This window comes from Atractosteus spatula, chromosome 4, assembly GCF_055471065.1.
Source record: "Atractosteus spatula isolate fAtrSpa1 chromosome 4, fAtrSpa1.hap1, whole genome shotgun sequence".
NCBI classification, from domain to species: Eukaryota; Metazoa; Chordata; class Actinopteri; order Semionotiformes; family Lepisosteidae; genus Atractosteus; species Atractosteus spatula.
Genome location: NC_142709.1, coordinates 57,406,137 through 57,430,294, shown reverse-complemented (window position 1 = coordinate 57,430,294; position 24,158 = coordinate 57,406,137). Strand labels below are relative to the sequence as shown.

Here is a 24,158-nt window from a genome sequence, read left to right as displayed (position 1 = left end):
AGGAAATGGGCTTGCAAATCCCTAGTTTAGGTCTGTGCTCAGAAAGCCCTGAGGAGCAGGAGGAATGTGCATGACCTGTTAGTGCGTGTGTGCTTCAAGCTTCATGTAATAAAATGTATTGCCGATAATATATTCAACTTGTTTTAATCACATTAAAAATGCAGTGTAAAAAATTGCCTAGATGGTGAACTAATCATGAGAAGACGATCCACTCCATTTCTACACACATGTACAATTTATACTGTACATGGTACAATGTAATGGCAAACGTTTGTGGAAGTTTCATGGAAAACCAATCACTTCCATACAAAAGCAACCAAAGCTAAAAGGAACCTGTGCAGTTTGAGAAGAGTCAAAGGAGGCTGAGGCTGAGGCTCAGCAATAGTAGCTGTGGGTCTAGAGAAACCATCACTCAGAATTGACCAGCAACTCCTGCCTCATGTTACTGTACTAAGAGCACATGATTGAGTTTAGTGATTTAGAGCTAGTATGGAAGAGCTTGTGGATTTCCAGGACCAGGGCTGGACAGGTTTGGTGCAGAGAACTGACAGCACATTCACACCAGTCTTCACCCTTTCAAACCTAGTGCATGAAACAGAGGCCAAATAGAAAACCCATAATGGATGTGAACCATCACTGGCCGGCACCCCCATTTCAGATAGGTCCTAAATACATCAATTCCGAGACTCATGCAACGACAGACACACAGACAGAACTATATTTTCCTATCATCTGCATCAAAGGAAAAACATCTGCAAAATAAAATACAAATGAAAGCACACTAGAGTGGTTCTATAATGTTTTATTAGGATTAACTGGACGATCACAAAGTTACCAAATGGAGATCAAACACGGAAGCAAAGGGAGCTGGTGCAGGCAGCACACTGACAATCTCTCACAGAGGGATGGTACGTAGCATGACCGCAGGGCAAAGAGCTGCAGTGGGAGAGTGGGCAACTGAGATCCATTCTGGGGTCGAGAGAGTGTATTTGCAAGCATACAGGGAGTAAGGACTGTTGTGAGCAAGAGGCATGTAGTGTTAAACCATGTGAAACAAGAATGGAGTTTTGCTACCACTCTCATACAGAAGAGTATAGTCAGACTGGGTGGCAAATAAGCTACTTGGATCAATGCAGCAAATCCTCTGAATATTTCCAGGGTAGTAACCCCTTAGCAGCACTCTGTGAATGCTGTTAAATGGCTGTGAAATGACTGGCTGGGAAAACTGTGATAGTGTCTCCACCACTCACTTGACTGTTTCTGCAGTGGCTGCAATTCCTGCCCTGGCAAGAGGGAGGAGAGATCCAGTGCATTGCCAGGTGGATTGCTGGGTGGAGCACCACAGGGAGGTGAACAACCTGGTCAGCTGTGACTGAAACACAGGCTAGTGCCTCTTGGCACGCAAACCCCACAACACTCAACAGACTAAGCCTACACACACAGCAAGAAGTGGGAGAGGACCTAAGGGATTTAGGTGAATGATAACCAGGGGGGCTGGGGTAGTGTTCTGCAGTGATCAAGATTTTAGAACAGTCCTTTTGGTCGGGCAGGCAGTGTGGGGGGAGACCCTGTCCATAGCTCAGATGAGAGATGGCCAGAGAGCTGCCACAGCTGATGCCTGCACACACGTACATACCAGGCCGACTGGAACTGTCACACGGAAACGAGAAAACTCCCACCATAGCGCTGCTGCTCAGCTTTTTTTTAAAAAAAAACAGATACAGATTTTTATTTCTTTTTCCTTAATATTCTGAGAATTTGGTCACGAGAGTGAAACACTGTAGCACTGAAAACTGAAAACCACAGTATATAAGTACTAGACAATCATAATATTGAGAGAAATAGGCTTAAGATAGGGGGAGAAGGAAAAAAACACGGAATGAGGGATTCCGAGAAGGGGGAATTACCCTTCTCTGCGCAGAATGTGCTACTTTGCCATCACATTGCGACTATCCCTAAATGTCACGCTTGTAGAGGGAAGAGAATAAAAAAAATCCAGAACAGCTACTTAAAAAAAATATAACTCCATACTGATGCGTCCAGTTGCTGACTAAACACTAGATCTACGATACGGTTACACAGAGATGGGGAGAGCAGGTTGGCAGGGGAGACAGGAAGAGAGAAAGTTATACTTCAATAAGACACAGATGGAGAGAGAGGACAGGCTGGGGGAGGGGGAGGGATGACTGCATCCTATAACAGCAGCAGGCCAGGGGCAGGGTAACTGTTCGCTGGGAAAGAGGGAATTGGGGCATTAAAAAATTAAAATAAACAAAATCAGGATTAACGCAGAGAGATGATGAGGGCAGGGTGGGCATGTGTCTGTGAAGCCCCTTTCTCTGGTTTACAGATTGGAAGGTGGGGGATGGGAAGGGGGGTTTGCATCTCTCCTGGTACACACCCCCTGGCATAGAGAGAGTCCTGATCTGTCATTCAGAATTCTTCAGTGATGGAACATTTTCCACAGGACCAGTTTTGCATTTATATATCATTTCTGTGTAAAACTTGTTGCCAGCACTCAAGGACAGAGGGTAAAGGTGTGAGGGAGGAAGGGATCTGGAGAGCAGAGGACATGATGTGATGGGAACAGGGAACCCTGCTGCCTTCCCCTCCCTCCCCCAGATCTCTCCTTCTCCCTCACTCCTTCCCTCTCTCTCCCTCTCGAGCTGTTAGCAGCGTGTCTCATAGATGCCGCTGCGCCCAATGTAGCGCACCCATTTGATGACGTCATGGTCGCTGTAGTTAAGCTTTGGCTCGAACACCTTCAGGTAGCGCACCTTGAGCCCTGAGGGAGCGAAGGGGACCTGTGTGAAAGACCAGGGGAGGAAACCGTTAATAAATGCAGGAAATACCTAACTGGCCTGACCCACAGAGTGACAGATGCAACTCTCACGGACAGCATAAGACAAAAAAGGCACACACCTCAAAGTTCATAGAGATGGGGGGACGAGCCCACTTCTTCTTGTCGTTGGTAGGCAGCAGCTCGATCTCTGCACTGATCTGGGATTCCTTCATGCCTGCCATCCGCTTAATCCTGGAGTGGGAGAGGAAGAGTGGGGGGAAAAATCACTATTCCACGTAGATCAACACAGTGTAAACACAAACTCTACAGTTGTCTCCTGAAATAGGCTCTCGTACACTGAATCCACACAGCCAACAAAATTAACCACAGCCCTGGAGAAAGTCTTAGTGATGACACTGAGGCCACAGGGCCAGGCCAAACTCCAAAGGCCCTTGGTTGGTTTTTGTGGTACCAGTTTGGGAATCAGTGATTGGAGTATCCCTATATAAGCGTAAGGAATTATTATTATTAATAATTAATATTAGTCCTACTCTAAGCTATTTTGTTAGTTCATCAACCTTAAAGTAGAAGGCCACCTCAGATATCTTGCCGTGTACAAGTACTGAACTAGTACTAGGTGTTCAGAGCACTCACTTCCAGACGATGGCATTCTCACTGGCCTTGTACTTGGCTTTGCCCTTCATGCAGATCACTTGCACTCCACTGGTGTTGAGAGGGGTGGGGATGCGCACCTGGGGGTAAAAAAAAAAACAAGTTGGGGGGCAGAGAGGGAGAGATAAGTTTCAGGATCTAATAGGGGTCTCAAAGACCTGCCATTCACTAGACTGACTTCTTGCCTTTAAAATTCCTGGTTAATAAGCTGTATAGCTTTGGGAATGGAATATGTCTATTACAAAGTTACTATAGGCTGCTACTGTAACAGAATTGTTCTACATAATTAAGACAGGCCTCTATGGTAAAGGGACTATTTTATTGCACTGTTACTATAGCACATAGTGGAACATGCAGCACTGTGAAGCAATTTAATAAGCTAGGCACACACCTCAATCTTCTGGGCCAGCAGGGAGGGCTTAAAGTTCGACTTGATGACGACCTTGACCTCCAGCTTGGTGCGGCCAACCTCTCTGACTAATGGGATGACCCGGAAGGGCAGGATAATGTCCTTGGTAGTGCGATACCTGTAGCCCAAATACACACACGGGTCAGATTTAGACTTTTGTCTGTAAGCGAAAAGCTGTTGGTAACACTGTTAATTTAAACAAATATGAGTAGACAGACATGAAGACATGAAAATCCTAAACAGCTGCAATTCTGCTTTGGCAATGTTATATTTGACAGACCTTGTGCAAGAAGGCAATAAAGAAATGTAGTAAAGTAGGGAGGGATAGGAAGTAGGAACCTGCTCCCCACCTCCAGCTATATATATTTCAGGCCTGGTCAACAGAAATCAGTTCATAGAAATGCACTAAAACGGGGCAGGCTGAGGCCAAACATTATGCCAGCAAAGGCAAACGACATCAAAGGAGGAGACAAACCTCATGAGCTCAAACTCGCCATCAGGGGGAATGAAGCTGATGCTCCTCTCAGAGTCAAACTTACTGAGACGAACACACTGGTGGAACGTGCAGTCGTCGATTGCAATAGACTGCTTCCCGCTGCAGGGAGAGGGAAGGAGAGAAAGAAAAGTAGCATGAGAGAGAAAATGGAAGGAGGGGGGGGGAGAGAAAGAGAATGTTACAAACCTTCAGATCATAATTCTCTGTACCCTATGTCTCTGCAGTAGAAGACAAAACAGCTCAGTGATACGAGAGGAAAAGGAAATTACAGTCACAACACCAGACACCCTCACATCACACAGCAGGACCACTGTGTGATGGGACAAGGCTCCTGATAAATGCTGCGCACAAAGTTAATGGGTCTTGTCTGTTTCAGCCTAAGAGGAAATGCAAAGACTGAAACACAGCCCTGATTACGGAAAGCACCCGAGTCTGTGAGCAGCAGAGCATGAGTTTTTTCAACATGCTCTGGGGTCTTCACAGTTAATAAGAACTGTCTTGGGAACTGGATACCCACTCTACCGCCAAATAAATCATCAGTGTTTATCTTAACATACGTGAAAGTGCAGCCTTTGCTCAGTTGAGGAAAAATGTGCTAAAAAAATCAACACACAGGATCATTTACAGGAGATGCATCAAGACACCGATGTGGCATCAAGGTTGCCTGTGGAAAAACTTTTGAAATCGGTCTGAAGATGGACACGCCAACATTAGAAACCTTTCTCAAGCAAATACCATGTGAATCGAGGCCACAATCATCCAATATGAGCTCTTCTGGACCAATCACATTGCCAAGACATCCAGCTCTAGACTCTCAAAGCAAGTTATGTTCTCCCAGATCATACAAGGGAAAGGAGCAAAAGAAGGGCAGAGAACAAGCTAAAGGTTTTCAAGGCTAAAATGCGGAAATGAAACACCAATTTATGGGAGATCGTTGGGCGTGTCCCCCCAGTGGGGGAAAGTGTACAAGGACCTCAGCAATTGGAAAACCTATAAATAAAAAAGCAGAAAAGTGGGAGCAGCAGACACCACATATGACTGACCAAACCAACAACCCAGGGCTGCCTACAATGTTCAAAAACACACCACAGCCAAGCCTGACAATCCCAGATTAGCCTCAACAGCCATCTACAGGCCCAGTGATTAAACAGCCATGGAAGTCAACCTCCCTTGATTGAGATTCATTCTGTCCTCAGCTACTTGTGTGTGTCCCCAAGTCAGTGAAATACTTAAGCTCCATCTCTCAAACCTGATGTCAAGCTGATATCCTGTCAGTGCCAGAAGCCGTTGTTGATCCCATGGTTTGCTACTTTGCAAGTGGCTTTAGATAATGTACCTGCTAAATATCATATAAAAGCTACACTACATTAATTGGTTTTTATTCCTTTCATCCTGATACAAGTACAATTAAGGTATCTTGCCTAGTGCAGCTCTTAAAGTCAGGATGATCTATTATTGAAAAATGTTTGATGGAATCAAATCTGAATCTTGAGCACAAACCTTGAGGACAGAGCAGGCTGACAAAGGACTAAAGACCAGGAAAGTCCAAAAACTGAGCACAGATAAATCACCATATATGGTAGCTCAGCTTTGTGTATCAATGGAGGCCTGAAACATATGTTTATGCACTAAACATGTCACGTGTGGAAGGATCATGGGAAAGTGTTTTGGGTGAGATCAGTTTGTCTGATTAGACAAGGGATAACTTGCACCAACCTCTGTCCTGCTCTAAAAGCAACCTACAGGTGTGTCCATTCAGGTTAAGCTTAAGGGACAAGCATAATGAAGCCAAGGAGTGAAGGGGAGGCAATCAAGCAGACCAACACTGATCACAGCTGCAGGGCAACAAAAATGGTTTACTCTAAAATATGCAGAAGGAACTCAAATGTGAGAAGATGTGAGCTGAGGTGGGTTTGTTCACATGCACAAAAACAGCACAACAAGAATGAATGCACACATGCGCGCACACCCAACACACACACACACCCTGACACGCGTACACCCACACACAGAGAGGTACGCTACCTGCCCCCCAACTCACTGCGGTCCAGCACACAGAGAGAGGGGAGAAAACAAAATAAACAATAACAGAAAAATCAAAAGAACCTGAATTCGCCACACAATAAAATGCACCCAGCATTGCTGAAAATAAAACAGCTTTACAACTCTACACAGCAAACTACAGCACGGCATATTCCACAGGGTGAGAACGTTAGCAGAAATAAAAATCATAACAGCCTGCCAAAGAGAGGGTGAATGGAAACCAACATTTAGAACAGCAGAGGGGCTGGCATTGCAGTCAGATGTGCTGCTGAAATAAACTTCACATGCGGCACCAGACAAGGAGTACCTGCAACAGGGCTATTCACAAATTCAGCAACTGCAACAGTTAAAGTACTCCAACTGGTCAGTGATGACACAAGATAAATAGTAAATCATTCATTCTGCTAACATTAAAAAATACTTTAAATAAAAACCTTAAAGGTAATAAAAAATGGGAACAGTACAACTTAAACTGGAAACAATAACAGAAATGCAAAGAGAATTGTGTCAGAGCTGACACCAGACACTGAGATACTTTGAGAGACAGGGTTAAGTGAGTCTTTCAACTGCATAGAAAGAAATGTGTAAATGAAGCCATAAGCCCAAATAAACCTTTCCCCTTATTACTGAGGCTTAGTTCCATGTAACAGAGTATCACGCCTATTCTCTATGACAGGTGTTGGCACAAAGTGAAAATCTACAGGTTCTGATGTGACGCTGTGCCCTGCTGACCACAGTGCTGCGAGTGTGCTGATCCAGCAGAGACATGAGACTACATGTGCTGCGAGTGATGTGTCTGCATTCACGGTGTAATCAAGGTGATCAAGGTGTCATCAGTCCTTAGGCCACCGTATGCGTGCCCTCTCACCTCTTGCCAGTCTCATCTGCGGTGCCCTTGCCCTGTTTGTCGATGACAATCTTGTCGTTCATCCCGAACTTACACTCCGGCATGCCGCTCAGGTAGCTCTTCATCACCACCCGGCCGGACACATGGGCACTCAGGACTTGACCTGGGGAGGGGCGACACGGAAGAGAAGATAGGGCAGGACAGGAGGGGGAGGTCAAGGGGACGAGAGAAAAGAGGGGAACAGGGAAAGGGGCATTAACATACAGGTCAAGTTATGACACTTGGCTTCTGCAGTTCTGCTACTGAAGCCAAGGGAAAAACAGGATGTGACGACTGGAACAGCAGCAAAGAGAACAGAGTGATGGGGCACAGGGCATGTAACACTGTATGGAAGGCAACAGGAGGCGCAGGACGTTAAACACCCTGTGGGGGGTGACAGGGGAGCACTGAGTTTTACCTTGTGGTGACATGAGCAGATTAACACTCTCCAACACATCCAGGAAGAGCTCGTTGCGGCGGTACTTGATTCCCTCACGGCGCCAACCAATCTGCCCAGTCACCTGACTGGTGATCTGAGACTGCTCCTCCTTTGTCTGAAAGAGGGAACAGGAGGAAAGGAGGAAATTAGTTGAGCCCCTACGCTGCGGTGTGGTATCAGTCTTTTTTTTTAGGGTAGTGTAGGTTAGTGTACCTTAAATTAGTAATGCTGTTCTGGCCAAAAGCCACAGTGACATCATGTGAAGGCTAGATAGCATGAACCAACAATATCAGATTTAATATAATCAGTAAAAAATCCAACATCCCATTTTATGGGCATTAACTATGAATGAACTGTTCAGGTTGTTTCAGTGCAGCATTACAGCAAATAGACCAAACAGCACCACCTACTGGGTATATATTGAAATACATAACCAGCAAAGCCACTTTCCTGACCAACTGAAGAACCTCAGTAACAAGCATGCACTATTCTGAATCTTCAAGCAATTTCTTAACTGTGGTGAGCTGGAACAGGTGGAGTACCTCAAGCTCTGGAGAACATGCCCCACCAAATTGCTATTCTCTGAGCCAGTTAAAGCAAATGAGTCACTCCATTGGAGAAAAGGGCTTCAGTACCAGAGTCTGAAGTGTAGCTCCTCAGAACACTCATGTGGCTTTTCACTTAAAGCCACACACACTGGTTATGGTTTGCTCAGCTGTACTTTTTGCAAAACATGTTCACAAGAAATGTGTCATCAGAAAGGCCTTCAGTTTGTACTAATAATGTGCTGTCGTTGCGGTGAAAAATCCAATTTCTCTGCTTGAGACAAATGTGAAAAGATGGAACAATATAAAGCAAAGCACAGATAATACGATTGACTACTGCTCTTTTGTTAGAGGACATAAGCGTTATTCTTAGCCAAGCTGGTATTGGAATTGGTGATTGCCAGGTTAGGTGTACATACAGCACGAAGGCTGATCTTACCTGGTGCTGGAGTCCATGTCATTCCCAACAGGCAGGAAGGATCCACACAGCATGGAGGAGTACAGAAAGGAGATAAAGAGGGAAGAGGATCAAAACCTTCAAGAAGCACAAATGTCAGTTGCTTGTTGGTCCCCAGGGAGGATGGGTGTACCAATAGTTCACTGAAACTCAACCTTTAAATTTACAGGTTAAAAAAACTATTACCGAGTGTGATACTACAGTGCCCTCCAGAATTATTGGCACCCTTGGTAAAGATGAGCAAAAAAGGCTATGAAAAAATGTCTTTATCAGCTTGATCTTACACTGAAAATAAGAGAAACCTAACCTTTCAGTGAGGTAAAATTAAATGAAAAAATAATCCTCATTAAAAAATATTTTTTACAAAAACACATCACAATTATTGGCTCCCCTGCATTTAGTAGATGGTGCACCCTCCCTTTGCCAAGATAACAGCACTGAGTCTTCTCTAATAATGCTGGATGAGGTGGGAGAACATGTATAAAGCGATCCAAGACCATTCCTCCATACAAAATCTCTCCAGATCCTTTAGAGTCCTTGGTCCTCGCTTGTGGACTCTCCTCTTCAGCTCACCCCACAGGTTTTCAATGGGGTTCAGGTCAGGGGACTGGGATGGCCACTACAAAAGCTTGATTCTGTGGTCAGTGAACCATTTTTGTGTGGATTTGGATCATTGTCCTGCTGGAAGATCCAACCATGACCCAGTCTTAGCCTCCTGGCAGAGGCAGACAGTTTTTGATCTAAAATCTCCTGGTATTTGATGGAGTCCATGATTCCATGTATCCTAACAAGATTCCTAGGGCCTTTGGAAGAAAAACAGCCCTACCACCATACTTCACAGTGAGGATTAGGTTCTTTTCTGCATGACCTTGACTCTTTTTAAGCCAAACCCACCTCTGGCATTTGTTGCCAAAAAGCTCTCTGTCTCATCTGACCATAGAACCCAGTGTGTCACCTCATATTTATACCCCAGTGAAACAGGAAGTCATGGATGACCACTTAGGAGTTCCTCAAGACTCAGGTGTGCTTAAAAAAGGTCAAATATGAAGGGAATATATGTCAATTAGATTTTGTTCATAGAAATTGCCAATAATTGTGATGTGTTTTTGAGAAAAAATGTTTATTTTTTTATGAAGATTTTTTTCTTTGAACAATTTTACCTCATTGAAAGGTTAGATTTCTCTCATATTTCCAGTTTCAGATCAAGCTGATAGACATTTCTTCATAGCCTTTTTTGGTCATCTTTACCGAGGGTGCCAATAATTCTGAAGGGCACAGTAGGTTTTACTTCTATCTTTTAATTTTTTCCCTTATTATTGTGGACAGCATTGATGTAATAAACATGCATGTGGTTAACCCATATTTGGTTATTTCTCCTTGTATTCACAGACATTCTGAGTTTGCAATCTTTCAGTAATTTCTCAAGCTCTTAGAAATCATGCTGAAGATCCAAAACTGAACTGCATTGCCACTGATTACGTCAACAAATACAATTCTTAAAAGCAACACCCATGATAACAAAAGTGTCCTGTTCATTGTGTAGGAGGGGAATGAGAGGTCAATCTGCATGAAAGGAAACCAAAATAAATGAGATGGAGGCAAGGACAAAGCAGGCACTGAAAGAACTGAACGAGGACCAGAAAGTAAGGAGGGGGGACTGCGCTGAGAGAAGTAACACAACAGAGGCTAAAGCTACTTGTCTTTTGTATTGAATATCACTAACTGCTTCTCTGCCCCTCCCAGCTCTTACCTGGCTCTTGATTCCCTGCTGCGTGATGAACGTCTTCAGGGCTCCAGTCTCAGAGTTCTGGGGATATCCAAAATCCAAGATTTCTGAGGACAAAGAGAAAAAATGCAGTTACACTGAAGCTGTCTAAAGCAAGCAAGCCCCTGCCATAACGCCAGAGCTTACACAGGCTCTTCCAAGTCTCTCCAATTGAGCCTTACACCCTATTCCCTGTACACCACCCCGCCATTCTCCCTGTTGTATAAAACAGACAGCACTGATGAAGGATTACTTCTGAGATACCAGTTCAATGTGAAGTAATTTTCATTATGACGAATGTTCAAGACACTCAGTGATCCCATTCCTCTTGAGAGGTATCAATCCTTCACAATAGGATAGGGTACCAGGAGACATTTCTGCAGCATGGCTGATGGCAGGGTGAAAGGTTAGGATACACAGGGGTGCAATCTGTCACACATATACACATATTCCTCATTGGCACACCAATACTAATCCCACACTCAACACACTACACCTCTAGGGCACTTATGAGCGCAGACATCCAACCTCACAAACTTTACACCCATTAAAACACCAACCATCAGACTTTCAAACACAGGATAGCACACAAACTAGAAAGGCACACAATACAAACACCAGCACAGCCAACGCAGATGCAGATGTGCACACATTCGTATTCATATAATCGCGAGGACTTCACAATTCCTTTATTTACGATTCTGAACTCCACTCAAAAAAAGCACTGCATGAAAACAAACCAAGAGCAAATACTTTTTGCACGTTCAGATTCAGAACACTGCTTGTTTTATTAAATAAAAGTTATGACCATTTTGGGGGATGTCCTCCCTGTTCAGCAGGAGCTTCCATACAGATAGCAACACAGCAGACCCACACACAGACCGGAGATCCATCAGACAGAAGAACGCTCTCAACTGAGGACTGGAATTTCAGTCCCTTGAGTGACTCAGAGCTGCAGGATCAATTTGCACCACTTTTCACAGCAAAATAAGCACAGAACTATAAGGTAAAATTAAAAGGGTCCCTCTCCTATAAATGTGTAATGTGACTGGAAAACACAAAGGCTGAAAGCAGAGGCGGCTATGTTCAGGACAGGATGCCTGTTCAAAGCCCCCTATTCCCCACTCCCTTCCACTCTTAGCCCTACATTGAACAAACCCACTTGACTGAAATCCTTCAAAAAGCACCCTGACGAGGTCTTCAGAGCAACAAGCTACTAGCTGACTGAACGAGCTAGAGGAGCCAAAAGGAGATCTTTCATGTGGGACCAACCTTGTGTTCTGTCAATACCTCCCAGAGACTCCACTTTAACAACACAGTAACAAACAATGCCAAAAAAGGAAATCTGAAATCCCTCTCTACCAGAGCCTAATGGGCCAACCATGTAACACAACAATGCTGGCCAGTGGAAGAGCCCTCCTTGTTCAATGAGAAACCTACAGCAATTCAAAAAAACGACTTGTAGCGAGGAGTATGACAAGAAAAAAATACTGGAAGTGGGGGAGGGAATGGGTGGTGATTTGAAAGAGAGTCTAAGAGTAATAAAGGGTACAAATTAATAAAAACCAATAAAAAGTATAATGATCTCCTTCAGATGGCCACTGATGGACAGTCTGGCTGTGCAATATTTTCTTTAGGTTTTGATTTTCTCATCTGAATTCAATAAAAATCAAAACCTAAAAAAACTACAGCAAAGCAGAAACACTTGACGCATCCTATAATAATGCTTTTAAAAAGTGGACAAAAAGCAGGCCTCTCCTCACCCCCTGGGAGAGAGCAGGCTATCCAACCACAGAGTACAGGCACCACAATACCAGCCTCTCTCACTGCAGCTGAACTACCACTACTGACAAGCCACAGAAGCTTGGCAACTTAAAGGCAAAACAGAGACAGTGAGATGACCCAAGAGACACCCTCAGAATGGCATACTTACAAAGACAAGAGTGCCCACATAGACAGACCTACAAGCCACAGAGTGATAGAGACCCTATACAGAGATAAGGGCCCAAAGACACACCTATAGAGAGGGGTATCTTCACTAAGACAAAACCACGTACATAGGGACAGTGACATGTAAAAAAGACAGCGCGAGACCTACACAGAGACCCAGAAAGAGGAAAAAGGAGCACTACGTTACCATCCAGCAGCTCATAGATGAGGACGAAATTGTTCTTGATGTTCTCCTCACTGATCTTTCCAAAATAGGCAGTCATGACGTCGCACATCTTGTAGAGGAACTCGAACACCATGGCGGCATTGACATTCTGCTTGGTGACGGCCGCCAGCCAGATGTTGGAGCGCTTGACATGGAAGAAGCTGGTGCGCGCAATGTTGGTGACGGGGGAGCGCACCTGCTGCCGGGCGTGGATGACATTGACGCGGAACGCATCCACAGCGTTCCGTCTGGGAAAGAGAGGAGGGAGGGAAAACAAGGACAAAGAAAGAAGGATGAAGAAAGAAAAGGTGAGAGAGAAAAAAAGACCAAGTCAAAACCCCAGCGGTCACTCACGTCCATAATCAAACCACAGCTTGCATTTCCTGATATGGACTGGGTAGCTGGAGGGCTGAGTCATGCACATCTCCACTAGAAAATGAGGATAGATCAATGCAAAAAAAAAAGTGATTAAATTCAGAATTTTGAGAACAGGAGTGTGAAGTACCAGTATGTTAGATCTCACACATACTCTTACAGCAGTCTTGCTCTCACCTCTCCTCTCTCTTATTCACACAGGGTCTTTTTCACCTTAGTGACCACGGTCTTCAAACCAGAATCTGCTGACTTGTAAGCATCTGATCGGATATGACCAAGAGCTGAACTGTAACAAATGGCTGTCCAGTAAATAATTAAAAAGAGGAAGTGCTCCCCCCTGCCTCCGTTATGCTCCGATCGCAAGGAGCAGTCTGCACCGTGAACAGCTGTCATTACTGCCGAGTACTGCAGTAGTGTGAGTCAATCCACGAACACTGCCACCCCCTTGCTCAACAATTCCAGTTAACATGCTGTGCAGACAGATGAGACCCAGCCCCAAAACCAGGTGGAAAGATGTCAATGTAAACGCATAAATCTTTTTATGCGTGTAGCGTCTTCAAACTTGGTTTCCCAATTCATAATTATTGTTTATGTTTCTGCTACCTACATGAAACACACTGCTCTTTATTTAATGTTGTCTGCCAGGTGCTTTCCCCAGTCTCGAATTTTATTGAACTTTTTAAATTTCCTTTGTAGCTTCTACAGTATTTGCAAATCCTATCACAGCATTGTCTGCAAACCTGACTAGCTTCCAACATCAGAATCTAGAACAGGGGTGGTCAACCCTGGTTCTGGAAAGCCATAATGCAGCAGGTTTTATAGGTCACCCTCACCCCCCACATCACTTATTAGTATGTATCAAGTGGACTCAATTGGTTAGGTCAAATTAGTAAATTAAGTGATCCAATTAAGACCACATTTGGCCAGTCTCTGTCCTTAAGAGCTATAGGATATGGATATTCTAATTTAGTCTTGATACAATGCTTACACAAACCACCTAACTTGCATGTTTAGAAATTGATTTAAGAGTGGTAAATGAAACCAATCGAACCCTGGCTCTCTGGGACAAGGATTGGTCAACCCAATCTAGATGGATTATATAAATTAAGAGCAGCATTGGTCCTAGAGGTGCTCCAATAATATTGCCATAATCTGAGCCCTTAACTGTACTGTTTTCCAACCATTAACTATCATTAAGTGGAAACATTTTTTAAGTTTTGTGCTACAATTGATGTTTATTATTTGAAGCAATTTCCCAAATCAGGTCTCCACTCACACACCATTGAGAAGCCTTGGTCTAGAGATCTAGTAAAATCGCCCTCTCTGCCTGCAGCCTTTCAGGAGTGGAGCTGGATACTCCTGACAGAACTGAATGCATGAGCCAACTGAGCTGGATCAAGGATGGTGAACCAGAATACTGATACACAAGTCCTCACACACAGCCTTCTGTTGTCACTTTACAGACAAAAAGGAAAAAAAATAATTATAGTTTAATAGCAGCAGGAGAGAGTCATCAAAAACAGAAATAGTTCTGGGAGGGGGTCACCCTGCCCCTTACAGTGCCTAGGGAGCACAATAGTGTGACCAATCCAAAGCTGCAACAGTGTTACAATGAACAGTTACCAGGGGAGGAAATAATGACCCTCTGCACATCAGCCAGATCCATTCCAGTCCAGATTCACCAGCCACTGACTACACAGGCTGTCAAAACTAAAAGGAACTGCCCAACAAGTACCATGTTGAGCATCGGCAAACAGAAGGCATAATTTGAAGGGGGTGTACCGAGTAGCTTCAACAAGGTTTCAGTGTACCCGGAGCTGAATATCATTCCATGATGGCCTTCAGGGAGTGCTGTGATGAGGGTAACTGGGTGTGGCACGGACATTTCAATTCTGCAAGTTTTCAACGGAAGTTCCAAAACATTCTGAACACATTTGCAAGGGCGCTTGTGGTTAAAAAAAATGAATATTTGCATGTGTTCAAATCAGGACAAAAGGCTATGCTGGTGAGAATCCCAAAATGGACAAGGCTGCTGTGCTATGGGGTCTCTCTTCGTTTTCCGTGTGACCATTTGTAAAACGCTGAAAACAAGTGTCAGTCATTCCGTGGCACCATGCCATGACACAGGGAGGGGGAACGCACTGCCTTCCTAAAGCTGTGCCCAGGAGGTGGTGGGGGGGGGGGGGGGAGAGGGGCACTGCAGTGGGCATGCTTTAGGCAATCATCAGATGCCATGTGGCTCTTACCTATTCCTACAGCAGCCAATGGAGAGATGGAGATGGACAGAAATGGCACCAGCGAAGGGAAGGAAGGAGGGAGAGGAGTAACAGATCAAGAGAGAGGGTTAGAGAAAACCACAAGCACGCACACATGTATGCAAGGCTATTACACACACCCACGTAGGCTCACAAAAAGCAAAGCGACATCACCCTTAAAAAAAAATAAAAGAAAGACCGCCATCTTCATGACAGAAGACGGCAACAGCTCACTACAAGGCAGCACAAAAACGAACAGATCCAACGCTGTGAGGATCGGGAACAGAAAAGGAAGTGCGCAGCGCTGCACTGCAGCACAGATCAGTGTCTAAGCACAGGACAACAGAAACAGCTCACTACAGAAAACAGCTTCAGTTCATTTTTTGTGGGGGAGAAGCTCACAGTGCTGATTAACATACAGTGTGTACTATGCTAAAAGATCCACATTTAAGACTGAAGGAGGCCCATGCAGCCAGCACCTGACTTGCAGAGTAGACTCCAGGTTTTAACGTCTGTAGCCTTCTTAAATCGGCACTGATGAAACATAAGTAAATATACTGATCGTGTTTTAAGATGAAATCTTTGTATGTCTATTTCCTTAAGCTAAGGAAACAAAAAGGATTCACCCAGCACCTCGTGGCACCTCACATACAGAAGCCTGCAGCTGGAAAAAGCTGGAGTAGATCGGATTGCTGTGCAATATGAGTCCTATCAGTTTATCCACAGCTGTTAGTGCAGGACTGCTCAGCGCAGAGCACCAGTCTTCAGACAAAAAGAGAGTGAGATATTTCCACACATACTGAAACTGATATGGCTATTCTACTGTATACTATGTAGCTGGAGAGGAGCTTAATTTTAATTTCTAACGACTATCTTTTTTGCAGAGAACCAGATGCAAAGAGTTGAGCCCACCCATGTTGATAAGAACTGTACATTATCCAACAGTAACAACCACAGATAATGAGCCAGAAAAACAGAGGGAAGCAGTACTCGGTCATAGTTCCATGGGGAGTCACGACTACTTCTCTGAGTCTCTAAAGTTCCTTTTTGCCACCAAAAAGAAAACTTTAAATGTGAATGCTCAAGCAAGTTTTCATGTTACATCTTGTCACTTCAAAGTTGTAGTTTTGAAGAATTAATACACAAAGAACTACAATCCAGCCCCTGGCCCACCAGCCCAAAACAGTAAACGGAGAAAGATGTCAGCACAATTCACAGAGTCACCCCTGTTCCCGTCTGCAGTGTCATACCCTAGGACTGTTGCTGAAGCTCCAAAATAACACTGTTACCAGAGCGCTGCAGACATTGTTCGGGGATGATACGGACTACAGCTCTCTAGACCCATTACATTATTTGAATTCTTTCAGAACATGTGAGGAATAATAGATTTTAAACTGGGAAGTCATTTGACTTTTAACAGATTCTTGCCTCCCCATGCACTCTAACAGTGACAACTGTGATTAATCAAATGTCACAATGGACCACAGTCTTGACACTTTTAGACAAAGACTTCATGAATGCATCTGTAATTGTCAAAGTACAAGTGTCAATCAAAATGCATGGAAAGCTTAGGTCTGTCACAAAAGTTAAAAAACAAAACAAAAAGCTTTGTCAAAACAAACTCTGGAACCAGCTCCTTCAAGACCTTACAATTATCTGGCCCCAGACAAAACATCTGACTGGCTCTTCTGCTAAAGATATTCTGATTACCCACTCACTGCTCCTATACTGCACTACATCCTCTGCATCCTTTGTAAATCCTTATTGAAAAGTCCTTTTTAAATGTCTTTTTAAGCAGATATACAAATGAGAGTAAGTTTGTTTGAAATGTGAATTTTTAACATGTTCTTACTGTTTCAGAGTTATTTTTCTACATTATTTCCATATTTAATTTTTTTTAAATCCATCATGTGACCACTGTATATGTTGTAAAGAATGCAAGGTAGAATAGCTTAGGGCACTGCTGCACAGAGGGGAAACAATAAAAAGAGGCTGGAGCAAGAGGGGTGGAGAAGCTCTTAACAGGGAAAAGCCAGCCCCCCCACAGCCAGACAGTCTTCCTGGCCCGCGTGCCCCGACCTGCACACGGCAGCTTCGCTCTATAAATGCAGGTTGCTAATACGACAACATGAGAAAGGTCAGAAAAGAGGAGCGGGCCATTCTGTCCATCATGATTGTTTGGTTACTAACAACTAACTGATGTGAGAAACTGATCCAGGTATTTCTTGAAAGCAGCCAAGTACAAGCTTTGACAACGTGGCTGGGAAGCTTGTACATGTTCCCCACATCTTTGAGTAAATAAAAACTGCTTCAAGTTCTTTTAAATGCACTGTTTCCTCTACTTCATTCAAATATTGGTAGAGGAAACGGATAAGACACTGCACTGCAAAGGGCACCGATCCTGATCGAGTTACGTGCTGTGGGACTCTACGTGCTGACTGTGCCAATGAAGCAGAAAAAGGAAACATTTTAAACAGTGAACCTGTAGTAAGGTTAACAACTATAACCTTACTGTAACCGCTTCTAAATCTGTTACGAACACTCCAGAGCTGTATGGACATAAATAGGAGATCCCTGCAGCTGATAATAGGTGGATTCAATCAAACTGAGGCAAAATAGGAGGGTTTCTACCATTAACACCACACCTTGCTTGAGAAAGAGAGAGCCTCTCCATTTATGGCTGGGAGAGGTCTTGTACAAATGCGACTGCTGGAGTTTTACAGGAGTGAAGGACAAAGTATAGTTAGCAGAAGGTTCACAGTTCAGATACTACCCCAGTAACTGCTGATAAACAGTTCTAGCAGATTTGGATAAATGTCTATGCCTACAACCTGACTGACCAGAAGCAGGGACTGGAGGAGGTCTGTACGAGATGGACATCCACATACTGCAGAACTAAACACTATACAGAACACCAGAAATGGGTCATCTGGTTCTGCAAGACTGCAGAGATCAAAACAGATGTTACACCCACGTCAAATATTTCTCAAAATATGCTCTGTTAATATTACTAGAGAATATTATTTTCATTTCAGAACAGGATAAATTCTACAACAGGTCTTAACAATGAAGGCCCTCTGCATCACAGTGCCCCCCACCTCACAGGCCTCCCACTCACCCGATGTCATCGCGGTACACCCGGGAGATCAGTACCTCCCCCTTGTGGTTGTAGATGAACAGTCCTCCGATCATGGTGAGACTGCCTCAGTCCTCAAGGCCCATGATTATCACAGCAGCCTGAAGACAGGAAATGGAGGAACAATATGCCAGAACATGGAGAGTGCAATTTATGAAGGGGGGGGGGGGGGGGGAGAGAGAAGTGAAAAGAGACAAAAGGGAAAAAAAAATTAATTGCATTGTTTAAAAGGAAGCTTCCGCCTGGGTCCCAGGCAGACTGGCAAGAGTGACATACAGTACACCAATGTAATAAGACCCCAAGAACAACAGACTACTTAAATCGATAAGATATTTTTATGGACACACATTTTTATGTACATTTAAATAGAATGCAAACAAAAAAAAAAGAAGAAAACCACTGATATAAACAGCTACAAGCATAAGAAGGCCAATAGGCACATTCTGCTCACTTGGCTGGCAACTGCAAAGTGCAATAGTCTACACTAACACTGTCACAGGAAAGATCAGTAAGGTGGGAGAGTACCTTTAATTGGTTTAATTCAATTTTCCAGAATCTCATTCTAAAGCAACACGTGAACTTCTACCCCTCCCTATCAAGGATTATGCCTTGTCTGATTCCATAATCCAGCTCCCGGAAAAACAGAAGACAGGCCACATATACACATTGATTCGATTACAACACCTACGTTGCACCAAAGAAGGTGAAAGTGTAACAAAAGCAAGAAAGAGGGGCTACAAATGGGAAGACAATACCGGGTAAAGGAGAGAAGAACCAGACAATGGTGTGTAATGGCAGAAGACAGGCATGAGCTGTGAAAGAGAACAGGAGACTGCATGCAAAGGAAAAAAGAACAAGAGGCAGGAGAACTGCAGGGCAGTGGCTGGAGAGAGGAAGGGAGCCACCCTCTCCACTGTCAGTTCTTAGAAAAAGGAAGATCAACGGCCATCTCCGATTACTCAGAAGACACACCAGTCAGGACACACCTCGCAGACGCTGGCAGGAGAGGGAAAGCTGCACACGACACACACACACCACTGGTGTTCATATGAAACGCAACATTTTGTTATTAATGTTTTTAGAAAGAAATCACTGGATTGGTAATATTACCAATAGACTATTTTCATTAACAACCTTATGTTACCTGTATTTGGCTCAATGCAGCTGAGCCTTATGCTTGACAGCACGGCGCTGAACAGTCAGCGACAATCCGTTTTGTAATTAAGCAAACAAGGACAGTGACGGGGAGAGAAAGGGAAACAGTTCAGACCGTCACAGTTCAGAGCTTTGACCCATTTCAGGTCTTACTATCTGTTGGCTCCTATTGCTAATGCAGAATATCAACAGATTTTATGTTGCGTTAACCTCACAGACCCAAATGTGAAAATTCACCCAGAATAAGGTCATGTATTTGAAGAAGGCAGTCTGGGGAAAGCCTGAAATAGAACAAACTAAGCAAGATGTTTTGTTCCAGTGTTAATCCTCACATCAGCCACAAATGTATCTTTTTGAACCCATTCAATCTGGCTTCAGACAGTTACACAGCACTTGAACACTGCAAATGGGTCAGGTGCACTACTAATCAATCCTCTTAGATGTCAGCATTATATTCAATATTTTAAATCATGACATCCCATTTTCTTGGCATCTATGGGCAGAGCCATTAAATGGCTTAAGTCCTACCTTGCTGAGAGTCAATACTACTTGTCAATGGTCTTAGTTACAATGTTGAGCTGTATGCTGCGGGGCTCAAAAATGGATCCTCTGCTACTTAGGATCTGAACAAGAGGAAACAAGGTTACACAGTCTGAGTGATCACTTCACACCATGTAAATCTATGTCTGCACAAAAGCCGATACATATGCAGTTTTAATGCACACTGGTTGCATTCCTGACATAAAAGCAATCATGAGCAATCTGTACTGAAAGTTTTCAAAGGATAGCTATTTGGACATTAATTCATTAACAGTCTTTATTTTGTGCCATTAATCCCAACCACCTCAAAGCTCTAAAAAACACCGGAGAGATAGGCCCTTTTGCATGAACAGTATCATCCTCACAAACAGCTTAAGGATAGCAGGGCAGTAAGGGACTGTGGCTGACAGCTCAACTCACTCAAAAGGTTCTTTTAGTTTACCAACTCCTGCTTTAACAATGTTTAATAGCTCAGCAACAGTCCCAATGTCTGTTTCTGAATAGGCCTGTTCACATATTCGGGATATACGTCTATGGAGAAAGGGTAACAGATCCACTCCATGTTTCACTAGCAGCAGGTTCTTGTACAAACTATACTGGTGGAGCAGAAAAGGCAAACATTTAATTTTTACTCCGCATCTATGCAATATTAAGAAAAACAAAAACATCCGGGTCTCCTGCACTGCTTCCCAGACCTGTAAGGCAACTGACAGAATTTGCCCAGGGTCTATGTGATTAAGGACAAACAGATGGAAGATAAAGACTTTTACAAGAATGAAAATAATTCAGAAACTTTCTTGCGGAGACCCTCACAGAGAGCCTGTATCCGGGATCACGGATCTTAGCATGCAGTTGGGACCAGTGCTGATCCCAGACGAAGTCCATGCCAGGATGGTGCAGGGCTCTGAACTGAGAGAGCTGCACAAGTCTGCTATACCACTAACCCTAGAGTCTCACACCCATGTAGCACTGTCTGTGAGGCATCTATATAGAACATTTCATGAGGATCAGGCCAGCAGCAGTCAAATTAAACATCCTAGAGAGAGACCGCCAGGAAACATCAACACCAGCATGTCTGCTGCCTCAGCAGAATTAATATCCTGTGTTGCTGGGGCCTCTCTCACATTCAGAAGCTCAATTTCAGATGATTTAAGAATACGAAAACGTGCGTATCCTGGGGGTGTTCGATACACAAATTGCTTGCTGCACAAGAGCTAAATGACAGCACTCATCGTATGTCCTCTAGACAGATAATATCAGAGCTGGGAAAACATCCAAATTAACACTATGACATGCTGTAAGACAACACTAGGGTGTTCGAGATGATTAGAATTATCTGTGAACAGAAACGACGCATGATAAGGGGACAGATCATTGCATCGTAGCACTTTGCCAGGAACAGCTGATGCTGAAGAAAGGTGGACTGTTCGTGTGATGATATACCCCCCTGCTTGCAGGAGCTACTGCAGAGCACAGAAAATTCCAGTGAAACAATGAACATCCTGAATGTTCTAAAATCTTGAAGACCACTTCTGAAACAAATACTGTGCATTTTGTCCGGTGCCAAGATGGACAACTCAACACGAACCACTCAGCTGAGGGGCCCCATCCCTTGGACCTCACACACCTGATAAGGGCCCAGCCAGCCCACACGGGATCAAGCTCAGGCTCCCATACGGCTCCAAACCACCAGGAGAGAGACTCGAGGTGCAGGAAGAGGGCAAATCAGCTTCATTACAGCAAGCAGAGGGATGGGCAGCAGAACACCATGGAGTCAAGGTCACACCTTAGTTTCTTCTGGATTTGAATCCATCTCCGCTCTTAATTACATAATTGAACAAACATTTATATGCTATGCTTTCCTGGTATGCAGTACCAAACAGAACTTGAGGATGCACAGCTTTAGGGGTGAAAAGGATTCTCCTGTTTTTAGAAGTGAACAAGTCAGAGACAGCCGTTCATGCAACCATTCACTGCGGACTGCAATCGCCAATCTCCAGTTGGTTAATTCCATAGAAAACCTACATACCCACTGGTTAGATGAAGGCATGGAGCATCTGAAGTTCAAATATGCACAGCCTGTACAGTGCTGACAGCAGGGGAGGAGCTTGCCCTGGCACTGAAGGCACAGTTACTCATTCTTACCTCCACAGAGAAGCAGCAGCAGAAGAATTACACAACCTCTTCACACCCTGAACCCCACACAGGGTGATACAGGAAATTGAAGACCAGGCTGGAAATATAGGATATCCATACCCACATACACAGAGCTGTGCACCAGCTCAAATCCATCTCATAGACTACCGCTCCAGACCAACGGAGACACTGACAGACTCCTCAACAATTCTGTTAAGAGCATGAATCTCCTTGTAAATTACAGATTTGATACGAAGTCAAAGTACATTACCTCTGCTTCCTGTGCAGTCACTGCACCGACTGCGGCGCAACGTGCCTCGCAGACATCACGATTCAAGTCAGTGCTACGAGGAGGATAATGCGCAAAGAGCCTCACTGTACTAAATATATAAATATCCCGCGATAGTCAATTCCAAAATGTCTGCTCCCGCTACCTCTGCCTTCGATTTCAAAGCACGATCCGAAGGTTGAGTTTTACTGCTGATTACGTCCATGATTATGCTACTGACACACAGGTCGTGATACACACGTACAGCAAAAGGCCTCGTCCGGGGCTGCACGGACAGGGGCTTTAAATACAGACTGTGTGCGTGTTATTGGGGGCGGACGGGAGGGCAGGGGCTTTGGGGAGACATCGCCGAATGGCGGGGGAATCGGCATCGCATTTAGACCAACGCAGCACGCCACACAGCCTCGGATGGCCACCTGCAACATTAAATCGCTAGGGAGCCGTGGCTAGGGAAGAACATTTGTAATCAGGATCCCCGCGTGAAAACCACCCCCCGAGAGATACGAGTCACCCCGAATCCGTTACTAACATGTCCGCTACAGAGCCCGAGAGCCGCCGCCGCCGGCTCCCCCCTCCTCCCCACCACCCCGCCGCACAGGGCTGCACCCGGACACCCCGACAGCATCGCCGCCCCAGCATCGCCCTGGCTCGGCGCTGACAATCTCATCTCAACGCCTTTTTTGTATCAGGGCGAAGCTGATCTAAGCACTATAGCGGCGAGAATGACAGACCAAGATGTCTGCCTCGCCGGAAAACACCCTCCTACCGACGCCGTGGTCTGTGCGCTTTCACTGTACTCATCTTTCAGTTCCTCAGCTGCCTTCCCCGGCTCAGTGAAGGAAAAACAATCCCTTCAAATACAATCCCACTCCCTTTTGAGATTACCGCTTTTCCCCTCGGACCGTTACATCAACTAAAATAATGTCCCGGCTCGCCCGATACTGTTGGTCTTTCTACCGTGTGGCAAGCACTGCTCTTACCTTTCTCTCTCTCTATTTGCCTTCCTCGGCACAGAGCCGTTGCTCTTTCACCCAAGGTGCGAGGTACGACTTCCCTTTCGCCGCCGGGGCTCCTCAGCTCTCTGCCTCTCGTCACTCGTTCCCTCCCTCTCCCTTTCTCCAATCCAAGATGTCCGCCGCTCCTTCCTCCTTCAGAGAGCCGCTCCGTCAGCTGACCGGCGTCACGACGTCGTGACGTCACGGGCTGAAATAAAGGGGGAGGGGCTGGAGGTGTCAGTAACGCCCCGCCTCGAAGACGCGACCAACTTGATCTGAATTGAACATTAAAAGGGTAAATACGTTTTCTTCGTTCCTTAATGAAAGATTGTGGTAGGGCCCTTAGGGCGTGAACTGCGAAATAGAGAAGTGTAAAAACGAGAGATTGCACAAAGTGTAAATCAAATATATGCCCTTAAAACCTTAAAAAAACGTTTAACATGAAAAATAACAAAATAAGTTGCCTGTCCCCGTGCTAGAGCCTTCGCGGTTCCAAACAATTTGTATGGAGTGAACTTCCTAACAGGTGAGTGATACCTGATTCTTTGCTTCCTACTGGCCTTAACAGTGCGGAAGAGATCTCTGGCCTACCGCTCGCTCCTGAATTAGGGCAGCCCAGATTCCTGGC

General features: G+C 44.7%; 1 protein-coding gene across 1 annotated transcript; it reads right to left on the bottom strand.

Annotated features, from left to right (window-relative positions):
• Positions 1–788: 788 nt before the first annotated feature.
• On the bottom strand, positions 789–23,718 carry ap2m1b (adaptor related protein complex 2 subunit mu 1b). Its single transcript, XM_088912894.1, has 12 exons — positions 23,516–23,718; positions 18,398–18,516; positions 12,632–12,897; positions 10,480–10,562; positions 8,712–8,717; positions 7,707–7,842; positions 7,271–7,412; positions 4,339–4,458; positions 3,846–3,981; positions 3,437–3,534; positions 2,923–3,034; positions 789–2,804 (listed from the first exon to the last, which is right to left on the bottom strand). Exons 2-12 carry the CDS (start codon positions 18,469–18,471, stop codon positions 2,670–2,672), a joined length of 1,308 nt encoding a protein of 435 aa, XP_088769020.1. The 5' UTR covers positions 18,472–18,516; positions 23,516–23,718; the 3' UTR covers positions 789–2,669.
• Positions 23,719–24,158: the final 440 nt, after the last annotated feature.

What these genes read in the sequence shown, in the direction of transcription:
- ap2m1b (XM_088912894.1), bottom strand. Translation starts at nt 18,471, where the DNA reads ATGATCGGAGGACTGTTCATCTACAACCACAAGGGGGAGGTACTGATC. An exon ending in TGCTGGCCCAGAAGATTGAG is followed by an intron (nt 3,535 to 3,845) that starts GTGTGTGCCTAG and finishes TTTTACCCCCAG; the next exon opens with GTGCGCATCCCCACCCCTCT. An exon ending in CCATCTCTATGAACTTTGAG is followed by an intron (nt 2,805 to 2,922) that starts GTGTGTGCCTTT and finishes TCTTTCACACAG; the next exon opens with GTCCCCTTCGCTCCCTCAGG.